The 13,979-nt window shown below is 41.5% G+C and overlaps 1 protein-coding gene across 4 annotated transcripts in view; it reads right to left on the bottom strand.

Annotated features, from left to right (window-relative positions):
* Positions 1 to 12,162, bottom strand: part of Pdgfd (platelet derived growth factor D) — a 240,722-nt gene extending 228,560 nt beyond the window's left edge. For 2 of the 4 annotated variants that reach the window (XM_021172112.2, XM_021172114.2), the window contains exon 1: positions 11,713 to 12,162. In XM_021172112.2, coding sequence (XP_021027771.1) covers positions 11,713 to 11,836 — 124 coding nt within the window. In that variant the 5' untranslated portion in view covers positions 11,837 to 12,162. The remainder of the gene's footprint in view (positions 1 to 11,712) is intronic. The other 2 variants (XM_029482010.1, XM_029482009.1) reach the window with 2 other exon arrangements.
* Between the last annotated feature and the right edge of the window lie 1,817 nt (positions 12,163 to 13,979).

The raw sequence follows: 13,979 nt of genomic DNA, 5'->3' as shown, positions 1-13,979 counted from the left end.
TTTGTATGTGACCTCCTTTTGTGTTTATTGTTTGTAAGATCCCTAGCTTCAGGGCTGATGAGCGGGGATGGGAGCCCTGGGATGTATGCTTGTAATAGTGTGTGTGTGTTGTGTGTTTGGCACATGTGTTAGGTGCAGCATGTGCAGGCCCGCACTTTCAACATGGTAGCGTAGGCTTTTGCCGCAGTGGAGGCGGGGCAATCTCCTCAGATTCGGTTTGCCGCTCTAAAGAAATAATGCTGCGTTATGCCATGGGTTGCGAGGCTAAGCACTGCACAGAGGATAGCTTGCTGTTGGCATCCTGTGGAAGGCATGTCTGATTGCATGAAGGTTCAGTGTCCTAGTCCCCTTTCCCCAGGAAAAATGACATGGGAGGTGGCCAAGACCTCTCTGGGTGATGAGCCCAAGGGATGGTTTTGTGTAGGGCCCCTATGCTTGCACACTGGGGATCAGACCTCTACCTTCACCCAAGAGGCTTGCTTGCAGCAATCAAGATCTGGTCATAGATTAATCAACATCCTGGCCTTTTGATGCACCTGCCGCATGCAACCTGGACAATCTCCCCAGGTGTGGCTTGGCATGATAGAGAAGTAGTCAGTGATAAGATTTCCCTGGGCATGTCACCAACCTAAGACAGGGATCAAACCAATGCTGTTTGNCTCCCAAGGATAGGTAAGGGGCATTGCTGCAGGGGGCAATCTACAGACATTCTCTCTGCCAAAAAAGAAAAAAAAAAAAGAAAAGGGGAAATGTGAGGATCGGGTGTGGCAGCAGTCCCGAGAAGGCGCCAGGGACTGCAGCTAAGTCTTATGACTTGCACCTGACTTCCTCACCTGAATATAAGCCACAACCATCGTGAGAGCTGTGCAGGTGCACCAGGATACTGGCGAATCCATTTTGGTGGAGACATGCCCCTGCTGCCCTGATTAGCTGAAGCTGCATACCTGGTGAGGTGACATGGCCTGCTGTGAGTGGATGGGAACTGAGAGTATATAAGAGTGAGATGCCCAGGGTTCGGGAGATATAGATGAAGAGAAAGAAGACGTTTGCTGAATAAACTGCTGTTAGAAGGACTGGTGGTCGTGTCATTCTTGCTGGTCGAGAGCGGACGCGACACACACACACGATCTAAATGTAGAGCTATCATATGGCCCAGCTATACACACATGATCTAAATGTAGATCTACTATGTGGCCCAGTTATACCACTCTTGGGTCCTCACCTACAAACCTCCACATCAGCCTATCATATAGATATTCACACAGCAGCCTTCTTCACATTTTAGTCCCACCAGCTAAGCTATGGGGCCAGCCTTGGTGTCTAATGACAGAGGAAATGATACAGATAATGTAGTCTAGACACAACTGAATGGTTTTCATCTGTAAAGAATAAAGTCATTTGCAGAAACCTGGGTGCAAGTGGATGTAACCACGTTAGGCAGGTGAAGTTGGGCTGAGATAGACAAAAAATGTTTATCCCATGTCTGCTTCCTCGATTTCATATAGATTCATAAAATTATGAACACATATATGACATGAAAGTCATATATACATATATGAATTCATATGCATATTCATATATACATATATGAATATATTCAGAAATGAGACTGTCTGGAGACCCAATGGGACTAATGGGAAGGAGAGAAGAGATGAATGGAAAGTTCTGAATATGAGAGAATGTACTCAGTGTTTTAAAATATACTTGTATGAGAACATTCTTTTGTAATACAGTATGGCATGTTGAAAATTTTGAATATGACATTTTTAAAGAAACCACAACCTAAGTCAGATGTCTGTGTAGTTCTTATGGAAAATTTCTAAAGCCTGGAAACGTGGACAGAAGAAAACCCCTAGGTCTCCCTGGTTCAGTGCCCAGGATGTGAGGACCTCAAGCAAAAACAGTGCTCCTCTCTGTTCTAATATGTTAATGTTCTGTGCAGAGATATGGAAGTCACCTAGGCACGTAGGATAGAACTCCTTGCTAAGTAAAACCCAGTGGTTGTTACTTTTCTACAAGGACCTTAAGGGCTTATTTGTATATAATTTTACCCTCATTTAAGCTTTGAAGTCAATTTGTTGCCTACTTATTGGTTCATTTGGTTGCTTTTCCCATGACTAACGGTGCTTCAGTGGGCTTTCTTAAAAGCTGCTGTTGCTATATTGCTTATTAGTTGTTCCAGTGAAATGTAGAATTATGAGCCTTTTGTTACATTAGGTGAAGAGTTGCCCAACTCCTGTTCACAGCCAACTGCACTCAAGAGATTGTCTCCATGCTCAGCCATGTCACAGGTCAAGTGTAAAACTCCAAGAATCTTAATGTACACAAGTTGATTGTTACAGTTACTAGCAAAACATCGCATGCTTAACAACTGTCAAGTAGATCTTTTTTTTTTTTGGTTTTTCGAGACAGGGTTTCTCTGTATAGCCCTGGCTGTCCTGGAACTCACTTTGTAGACCAGGCTGGCCTCGAACTCAGAAATCCGCCTGCCTCTGCCTCCCGAGTGCTGGGATTAAAGGCGTGCGCCACCACGCCCGGCGAACCTGTCAAGTAGATTTTAAGTGCTCTTACTCCAAAAAAGTATATGAGCTGCTATATATGCCAATAATTTTGTTTTAGCCATTCCACAATAAACACATATTTCAAAACATTTTGTACACAGATATAAAAATTTCTGTTAATTAAAAATGAATAGATAATAAAATAAATTCTTTAAAATAATTTAGATATTTAGGATAAATTAATTCTTTAAAAAGAATTGAAATATAAAGTTTCAAGTCATATTTGGAGCAGCACTACACATGTCCAATAGTGTCTTCATGCAATGCACACATTCTACAAGACAGTGCTGAGGGAAAATCTGAAAATCTGAGTAAATGTCACTCCCAGGGCTGAAAGGCAGCTCGTGTGCCCTTTCTTGCTGCACATCCAATTTCCCACCTACTAAGGTGAAAATCAACAAACCATAAATGTCACAAATCACAAGATAGAACACAACTAAACATAATATATTGATATAGGTAGACCAGGTGTAGATAGGAAAAAAGACATATCATGGTATGTATCATCAATGCTTGTAGTGAAACAGAGCAAAACATACTTCATTCTTGTTGTGGAGAAAAGCCTCATAAAGACATTCTTCTTGTGTATAAACTGTGAACGTATGTTTTTATTTATGACTTCTGGAAATTTATTTGGTCCTGAAATTATGTGCAGACAGACACCTCTTCCCACTGCTCCTGTCTTAGATGTGTTTTCTTATTATATATGCTTTAGCTGAATCAGTCCCACAAAAGTTATTGTAAATATGTTTGGTTTTAAATTGTGTTTAATTTTGGAATGCAGATATCTGAAGTCACTTAGTGTTGTAGCACCTTATCCAAGTTCTTCTGACCTTCCACATTCCCTTGAGAAAAATTTTATGTTTATACAATATTTTATGTTGAGTGACTGAAAATCATCTGGAGTTAGGAGGACATAGTGACTAGCAGGTGGCTTTGAGTACTAGTATTTGGAGATTTTGAAGTAGAGCTGTCAGTCATATCTTCTATCATTCTGAAAATGAACTAACACCATTTGTGTTCATGTCATGCAGGCAATGAGTTTGTAATGAGTCTGGTTCTATCCACCCTTGGCCTCATTCACTCCTTAGGATACACTTTTTCTGCACTCAACACTGAGATGCCATGATGCTTTCTCAGTTAAAACTTCCTTCCTTCTTCCCTTCCTCCTCCCTTCACACACACATACACACATACATATACACATACATGTATGTATACATGTATGAAAACATATATGTATGTATGTATGTGTGTATATGTATGTATACATGTATGTAATTATAGGAGGGTTTGCAATGTCTCCTGTAGCCCTGAGTAGTTTTGAACTCCCTATGTACCTAACATGACCTTGAATTTCTGACCCTCCTGCTTCTATCTCTTCAGTGAGACAATTAACAGGTGTGTGCCACCATATTCAGCTTTTCTATGGTGTTGGGACTGAAGCCCAGTTCCTTGTGCCTTATAGCTAGTCACTCTGCTACATGAGCTAAACATCCCTCATCTCAGTTCAGTCTTTGATGTCTTTCCTTCACTCTCAGAATTAAATTCAAGCTCCTTTATATTTCTTCCCAGGTCCTTCATGAGTAGGTAAGTTCTTGCATTTTAATTTTGTATTATTCGTTTGGCGTGTGCATAATGGGAGGACATTTATGTATGTCAGGGCAGAGGACAACTTTGTACAGTCTAGTCTGTCCTTCCACTTTTACATCGACTCCAGGGATCAAACTCTCAAGTATCCAGCTTGTACCACAAGCACCTTTACTCACTGAGGCATCTTGTCATTCCTTTATTTTATTTTATTTTATTTTATTTATATTATTTTTATAATTCTCATGCCCAAAACTTGAGACAAGCTTTAATTTTGCTGATAAACTCTACTTTCCTTTGTCACTGTGCACAAGTTCTAAACTCCTATCCATCTTGTCCTTGTCAGAAAGCCTTTCTCAGTTACTCACATCTTCATGATGTCCTGGAACTTATTACACTGTTCCCCATAAAAGCACCTGCCCCACTATATAGTGAATTGACTCTTTCACAATTTAACTAACTATGAGATATACTTTTCTCAACTAAAAATCTTGTAAAAAACTCAAAACCTCCATAGAAAACAGAACAACCAGAATATATGTGAGCTTATCTGCTGCCAAGGACTGGAGACCTGGAGGGTGTCCAGCAGCTTTAATATCTGCCCATAATCCCTAGGGCCAGTTTTACTTTGCCTAAAAAAAACCAAAAAGTCAGTTGGAACTATCTGTTTTTATTCTCTGTTATAGATTGGCTCTAGATAAGTCATGACTAGCTAGAAAACTGAATTTCAGCACAGGATATGGTAGATATCAAGAAAGCAAAACAGTCATTAAATAAAAAAGTGTCATAAAAAATAGAGTGCAGAGAAGGATCCATGATCAGCACTGCTGGTGTCATGGGCATTGTTGGAAGACAGTTGAGCTCAATTAAGGAAGTGCTTGAAAACAAGTAACTGAATGAGTGCTAATGTACACCAACTCATTTCTACCCGAAAACTCTCTAGGTCCTTTCAAGAGATAAATAATAAGGTATCCAAGAGTTACACCTGCTTCGCAAAAGGTTCCCATCCAAAGGTGTTCATACACCACTCTGAAATACCAATCAGATCATTTCAACATGAAAAGTTCAAGAGTCCCAGAGAAAACAGCATTCGCTTGACTTAGCTCTCAAGGAAGAAGACAGACAACACTCATGTCCCTTCCAGATTTTTAAAATGACAATGTAGGGTTCAGAGACCACAAATACTTGGAGGAGTCCTACCTGCATCCACCTGGACTTGAAGAGACAAAGCAGGGACTCTGCTGATTCTGCTCCCTGTTTGGTCCTGCCTTCCTGCAGCAATTTGGTTTTNCTTTTTTTTTTTTTAATTTTTTCTTTATTAGATATTTTCTTCATTTACATTTCAAATGTTATTCCCAAAGCCCCTATACCCTCCCCCCTCCCTGTTCCCCAACCCACCCACTCCTGCTTCCAGGCCCTGGCATTTCCCTGTACTGGGACATACTTTTGTTCATCAAAAAAATCCTCTAGACAAAAATCAGTTTCAGCCAATGTAGCTCACATCCTAACTCAGGTTACCATTCATTGCACAGCATCCAGACATCTCAAAACATTTTACATTGCACAGCATCCAGATATCTCAGGACATTATATATGCACATCATCCAGACACCTCAGGCTATTGTACAATTCACAGCAACCAGACACTTCAGGGAACCCTACAATGCATAACGACCCGACATATCAGGACAACCAACAATATACAGAATTCTGGTACCCCAAGACATCATACAATGTATGGCATGCAGATACCTGTGCACTCCCCAAAAGAGAACTCTCACTCAAAGGGGATAAGAAATAATATATTCTCAAGTCAATTGCCAATCAGCATTACCTAGGACCAGATATTTATGTTGTCCTAAATTCCATACTCTAGTTTTATGAGATTTTCATAATAACAGAACAAAGAAGGTCATGAATGAAGATATTTTTAAAACACATTGGTGGAGACATAAGGCAAGTGAGTAGAGCAAAGCAGAAAAAATCCCTTCCATAGGTCTCCGATGCAATCTCATGACACTTAGATTTTTGATTTGTGGTGTAGACGACTGTTTGTAAATTCTAAATGATTTGCCTAATAACTACAAATATGTTAAGTCAGGTACAAACCCAGGCAATAGAAGGCTATTAACAGGGCTAAAGCTGGCCACAGACAGTTGGGCTCTAGATTTGCACTATTGCAACCTCTCTGCAATGATTAAAGTTCTAATCAGTTAATCCGCCTTGTGGAAGGTTCAGTAGGAGGTTTGGTTGTTTAGTTTTTTGTTTTGTTTTGTCTTTTGGGTTTTATTTTTTAATTTAAAAAAATTTTTTTCTACAGGAGCTTTTTGTTCATATACCTGTGTGTGTGTGTGTGGGCATGTGTGTGTGGGCATGTGTGTGCATATGTGTGTGTGTGTTGTTGTTGTTACTGTTACAGTTGTTTGTGCTCATTTGCATGAATTCTGTCATATATGCTACTGCATACATGCAGAGATCACAATACAGCCTTGGTATTGGTTCGTACATGGTACAATCTTGGTCCTTGCTTTACACTGTGAAATAAAGACAAAGCAGACACTCACTAACTCCCTCCTACATACACCAGGCTTCCTCTCCACAAACTTCTAGAGATTCTTCTCACATTGTCTGCGGCCTCCCTGTAAGAGTTCAGGGAGAGAGGACCTGACCCTGCATCCAGTTTTAAGTAGGTTCTAAGGACACCAACTTGAGTTTCCTTACTCTCAGAATCTCCCCAGACCTATGTCCTTGTTCTCCTCTCAAAAGAATTTCAACTAAGTATTTCAAGCCATGCAATTATAAAGTCAAAGCCAAGTTGCATTTAAAACACAGATATGGCATCATAAGGTTTAAAGCTTCTATACTCTTAGAACTGAACGGAAAATCTAAAAACAAATGAACACAAGATTTAGACACTCTTATGGCTCATAGCTCTCAGAAATGTTCACAAGAAATGGTTTGTATCTTCCTCCTTTGTTGCCATGCCTTTTCATCTCTGATCTCTGACCAAGGTCAGTGTGCTATCATCTGTATGGCCCTGGAAAGCACATTGCTTAAGACTTGGACTTGCTGCTTTAGAATCCAAAATAACACAAGGGCAGATCCTGGAGATCTCTCCCAAGCTGATAACAAAGTTGTAGACAATTCAGTTATTAGCAAAACAGTACAATCTAAAATCACTGCATACCAGCAACATATTAGTACTTGGAGGCAGGTGTGTATTCTTAACTCTCTAGGCAGGGAGTGCTCTTCAGTTAGATTTTGGAATGATTAATAATGCCATTTAACTGGTATCAATCTGAACATCACCTGCTGTGAACAGGCATTATCATGAAAGCATCAATTGCATAGACACTAAATAAGATGTGGCTCCTAAATTAGGATCTGGTCTAGATTTAGAGATAAGATTAAGGTAAATCAGTTTGACCAAGAATGACACTTAATAATACAATATAAGGAAGTATAAATGCATTATGTGTTTCAATTTACTGTAATGTATTCTTCCATACCTATAAAATCTCACTCGAATCACATCCACCGCCTTCCTCTGATGCCCCTCTTCAGCTATTTTCAATGGAAAGATCTGGAGTACTTGTTTCCCAACAAGAACAGCATTGTGAAAGAACATTCAAGTAGACCAATCACCTTATAAAAGGAACCTATTTTTTATAAACCTAAGGTCTTTATGCCATTTCTTAGCTTCCCTCCTAGACATAGCTGATCAAACTAAAGCTTTTTCTTTTTTGTTTTATTTTTTTGTTGTTGTTTTGTTTTGTTTTGTTTTTCGAGACAGGGTTTCTCCGTATAGCCCTGGCTGTCCTGGAACTCACTTTGTAGACCAGGCTGTCCTCAAACTCAGAAATCCGCCTGCCTCTGCCTCCCAAGTGCTGGGATTAAAGGCGTGCACCACCACCACCCGGCCAAAGCTTTTTCTATCAGGCTAAAAATAATCAAGAATATCCATTGCATGCCCTTTTCATGGAGCTCCTTCCCTAATCCTTCATACTTTCTTTCTCAGCTCCCAAACTGGGTAGCAACTAATGGAACTGCAAAGAGCAAACACTTGGCATTCAAGTGTGAAGTTAGCCTTACCTTCAAATAATGGCTTCCACATGCATGCCCAAACCCATTCAGGGTTTTCAGTGACTACTCACCACATTGTCCAATGACTAAATTAATGTTGATCAGATTTGTTTTCTGTCTCTCTCCTGAGCGTATTTCTCAAGCACATGCTCCCCAGACTTATATGCTAATTTCATCTGAGAGTCAAAATAGCAAAATAACACCTTCCTTAATGAGTCCTGAGGGAAACTGAAGAAAGCAAACTAAAAATGTGTACAGTCTGAGCAAGGATTTGATGTAATAAATTAAACTTTCTCCCTGATATGCATTAGGAATTTCAGTGGTGTTTAGACCTCTCCAAAGACCATTTGAACCAGCCCATGAAGATTCCAACACATCATCGGAAGCCAATTCTGTCAGGTACCTGGCCTTCCCTTATGATTCCTTTATTGAATCCAGCACTGGGCAGTCAATCCCAGCTAGAAAGAATGTACAAAGGCTGTCTCAGAAACACTTTCTGGCTGTCACTCAACACTTTATCCTCCATTAACACCAAGATACCCTCAAAGAATATTGTTAGGCTTATTTCTTTCAATCATTCTCTTGCCCTGATACTTTAAATTCTGAATCATCTCTTCACAGATAATGAAACTACATTATTTGGGAAAACACATATTACTGTAACACTATCTTTCAACTTCCAGCCCTTTCAACCAGTCTCACTCCTTTTAACCATCTTTCTCAGAAACTATTCTGAATGTCAGTATTATCTTCAATAAGTATGTCTGGGTTTCCTATTTTCCAGCCAGTTTTTAAAGGAGGTAAGATTGTTAAAGAGAAAAATATTAACTATGTGTGTGTGTGCGTGTGTGTGTGTGTGTGTGTGTGTGCGCGTGCGTGCGTGTGCGCATGTGCGTGTGTGTGTGCATGTGCATGTGTGTGTGTGCTGTAGGAGTATCTGTGAAACAGCTTCAGCTAAAATATGAAGAAATCGAGAGACATCAGTTTTTTGAGAAGTACATATGTAGACTAGATAGAAAAACGGAGATTTAATAAAGAAAATTAAGATATGAGTGTGCTTTCCAACAAAAGAAAGAGGAGCATGGAAAATTTCTGAGCTGTCTTACTGAATTTGGGTCAGATTCTTGGGTTAATAAGCAATGACGGCATGCTTTTCATTTTTGTCCTTGAATTCTTGTAACCAATACTTGGGAGGGTTACAAATTATGGCTCTGAAATCATGCATCAACATGGTGTTTAACTCTATGAAGCCAAAAAGGCAAAGCTGAAAACTCAAAGATCTGTGCATACTGGTGTGGGGAATTGCTGGATGGTCTCCAGTCGAGCTGAGGTCTGAACCCCGATGGTCATAATTCACCACATGACAAGGTAGGAGTTCCCTCATGCTCCTGGAACTCTGGCCCCTGCCTAAGGTACCACCTCCCACGGCCCCCACAAGAGAAGCATGGTCAGTAGTCACATGAGCAATGGCCCAAGCTTCTGACCTTCAGGCTAAACTCCTCCCCAGTTACCTAGCAACAGTGAAGACCATAAAAAGGGGTGCTCAGCTCGCAGCTCACTCTCTTATTCCTTTTTCCTCTCACCTCTCTTATTTCTCACTTCTTTCTCCTCTCTTTCTCTTTGTCTTTCCTCTCCTCTCTTCCTTTCTCTTTCCTTCTCTCTAGCCCCCCCCTCTTCCTCCTTTCTACCTTCTCTCTTTCCCCTGCATTTCTATAATAAAGCTCTAAAACCATAGAGTCTCTGCTCTGCTCCTTCAAGTTCGGCTGCGCACTCTGGTCAGTGTTGGGAACTTCTTCCCTCTTCCCTCTCTCCCACAACCCTGGTGTCTTTAGCAAAGTAGCTCCGGGGGGCTCCCCAGGCAGGGCTTCCCCTTGACCACCCTCTGAAGAGTGGGACAGAGGAATGCCCAACCAGGGATGAGTGGATAGAGTAGATAGCAGCCCTCCCATGCCTGACTGACCAGAGAATAGGGAAACGCTGGCAGGGTGTGGGCATCTTTTTCCTTCTGTTCTTCCCCAGGGCCCCAGCCCCCCCCCCTTTTTATTTTGTTCCCAACATACTGGAGACACTATCCAGGAAAACCAACTGCAAATGTGCACTGTACACTGACACTCAACCTTGTTTAACCTTTAAAGTTGAGAGCAAAATCTCTGTACTTTAATTGGGAGGGAGGTCATCCAAAACATACCATCACAATATTTTACAAAAACACTGCTATCCAGTAGGAATTTGAGTTCCTAGACCACACACCTCAACACTTTGGATAACTTGGAGACACTGCCCTTTGTTCTACATTCTACCTGTCATCAGAAAGCAATTCCAAGAGCTTTTTAAGGAAGTCTGAATTTAGAACATATCAAGAAAGACACTGATTAGTGACTAAGGTGGCTACTATCATTTTACCAAGATGGTTAAATATTTCTAGTTCAATCAAGCCACTAAGAACAACTCAATGATGTCCTTGATGGGAGGAGCAAGTGGAGTGATATGGAAGCAAGTGGAGGCTCTGGGTACTTTAACCAAGTAAGAGAATGAGCTTCATGTAGGAACATAAAAGCCAAAAATGCCTTGGGATATTACAGGTACCCAACCACAAGGACTGTACCTTGCTGGGACCACAGGCTACAGCTGAGGGCCTAAGTTCCAGGAGAAAAACAAGCTCAATTAGGAGTTTCTGGGACCTATTTTTCCCATGTATCTTCCACAGGACAGGAAAACAAGCATGCTTACTCAGTACCTTTCTTAGGACAGCCATTTGAGGAGCTTGGAAAACTTCCATACAAAGGAAACCAACCAAAGACGCCAGGTACCTTGTGCTACAAGAACATTCCAGGAGCTCTGCCTCCCACACACTTAGTTCCTGACCCTTGTTGAACTCCAAGGGAAAGTCACTTGAGGGACATAAAGGACAACACTGACTTCTTTTGAAAACAAATGATTTATACATGGCCAGTATGTTGCAAAAATAACCACAATGTTGAAACGTGTTATCCCTACTCCCCTAACTAAAATAAAAAAATAAATAAGAATTACATCATCCAGTAAAGGCCATTGGACTCCACCGCCCACCACAATGCCAAGATGAGCACAGCCTGCAGCTTTCAAACCCTGGAAGGAGGCACCCACATCCTGGTATCAACTACTCCAGGACACACACCTACTGATATGATTCTAAGGTGCAGGGAAGAAAGCCACTTGAGCCACCCCCACCCCACCCCCAATGTACTCCAGGACTTCCCCCAGTGGCCTCCAGGACACTTCACAACACTCTCTAGTAGTTATAGAATGAGGGGCAATTTTAGCGGGGGTGGGGAGGGGTGAGGAGCAGGCAGGAGAATCCTTTCCAGAGAATGACTTCTGAGTTCATTTGAAAAATTCAAAAACGGAGGAGGTGGGGCCGGGTGAATGACCCAAAGAACCTTGACAATAGCAAATGTGACCTTTTCAATGATGAACACAAATCAAATGAATCGCTTACCATCTCTCCTGAGGTTGGCATTACGCAAAGCTTTGATGGATGCGCTCTGCGGAGTCGCAAAAGTGTCCTGATAGCAGCTAAAGTTCGCGCACAGGAGAATGGAGACTAAAACGAGCCGTTGCATTTGGGCTCAGCGACCTAGGGACGGCGTTGCTCCAAAAGTAAATAAATAAAGCCCAAAGGGTTGAGTCGGCGGATTTCTACTGCACAGTTCTTCGCCTTCACCGGCTGCGTTGTCCGGGCCGCCCAGTTACTGGCGCAGCTCTCCCAAAACTTCCTGCAAGCTAAACTTTCCAAGCGCGTGTGTGTGCCGCACTTCCTTGTAGTTCTGACTTGATCAATAGGAGCTGGACAAACAACAGGTTGACGTGGATTCGCCCCCCTCCGGTGGACAGCGGCTGCAGCACAGGCTGCAGGGAGCCGGCGTCGCAGCGTCTGGCTCTTCTGCGGAAGGGAGGCTGTGTAAGTTGTTGGGCAGTGCGGCTGAGAACAGGGATCCTGGAGCCCTGGCTCACAGTCCCAGCCAAAATAGCTTTGTCACTGAGCATGAGTATGAAGGTGGTCCAGACCCTTCCGGTTTTATAGAAACTGGCCAGGAGTAGGGCACAAAGTGATCAGGAGGAGTGAGAGGAGGATAGAACTTCTCTAGAGGTGAGTGGTCAAATCCTCTGACAGCCCATTAAGTGCTGGCTTTGGTTACTGGAATCTGCTAGGACTATTATACTAGAACTTAAATCAACTGAGCAAGACTTCACTCCACCTTCCACAGGAAATGCAATCACAAAGAAGCCCATGCTGAGTTTGCCTTGAGGCTCAGTTACCAAGACTTAAAGGTGATTTCAACTGAAAAACAAAGCCAGTCATCTTTCCTAAGATGCACAGATGTATTTGTGACCTTTGCTACACTAAGTGCAGTAACCAACATCATCCATCATGTTAGTTAAAATAACAAAATTCAGGAAGAGAAGCAGGGACTGTTTGAACACCTTGAGGCAAAGGCAGAAGAGGGCTACAAGGAAAGACTTTGTCTCAAACAACAACAGAAAATGAACACACAAATAAATTAGATGTAGTGATTAGAATTAGAATGCCAGTGATCTTGGTGTTTGGAGGTGAAGGCAAGTGGGTCAGTGTTCAAGGCCAACCTAAGCAGTATAGTGAACTCCATTTCAGGCCAGTCTGGGCTGCATGAAGACCCTGTGTAACAAAAAACAAAGCAAAATCCTGTGAATATTGTATGTTTTCTAGATTTTAAATATGTTCATACTATAGAAGAAATGAAGGAGGGATATTTGGTCATAGGTCAAAAGCCAGTGGGACGAAAGAAAGCAAGAAAGCACTGGAGCCCAGAAATGCAGTGTCTTTTGGTACAAAATACAAGTAGGAATGCTTTGTGTGACCGTGGCAAGAATTAGATGAACTAATTTTGGACTGTGATTTTTTTTTATAGATGAATCTCAATCAAGCATACATATTTCCTCAGCTATTCGTCAGTGACATTTGTGATACAAAAGTCCCAACATCTTTTAGGCCTGAAAGTCTAGAGTATAGGACATACACAATATTCATTCATTAAAAGTGGCTGAGAAGGGAGGGCGTTATGACAATACAGACTTTACAAGTTACTCTACCACCCAGCACTGAGAGGATATAGATGTGTGTAACTTTATTTCAACACCTGCACTATTTCTGAGTGAATAAAATGGAATGTAGTGCCTTCTTAGTTCTCGATCAAGTTCATGTAAGATGTTCTTGCTTTATGGGTATCATTGTTTTATGGGCTGATGCATAAGAAAGTACATGCTATTGATGTGGCCTACAATTAAAAAATTTGAACCCCCCTAAAGAAAAAAATATGTTTATATTGTTTAAGTATATAGTCTGCCCTGAAGAAAGGCACAGAGAAGCAACATAGAAAGTAGGCTCACAGGCGATGGGTACAGTCAGCGAAGTACATGAAGACACACATCACACTTGTGTAAAGGCCTAGCACTGTGGTATGCATTTGAAGCTCCAGTGCTGTGTAAAGCAAGAGGGTAGATCCTGGGTTTTAATTTGTGTAAAGGGAAAGCTCATGATTCAGCCAGAGATACCAGCTCAAAACAAACAATAGAGAAATTCAGTGTTAGCTTTTGGGCTTCACACATGCACACACATATAGCCACCACACAAATTTAAAAATAAGCACAGCTTTGCAGTTCCTGTTGTGATCATAAAAAGATAAAGAAATATAAGAATATGTTCTGTGGGGGTGAGGTGAGATGTGG

Source organism: Mus caroli, chromosome 9, assembly GCF_900094665.2.
Source record: "Mus caroli chromosome 9, CAROLI_EIJ_v1.1, whole genome shotgun sequence".
NCBI classification, from domain to species: Eukaryota; Metazoa; Chordata; class Mammalia; order Rodentia; family Muridae; genus Mus; species Mus caroli.
The sequence above is the reverse complement of the archived record's forward strand: the minus strand, read 5'-3'. Positions and strand labels throughout refer to the sequence as shown.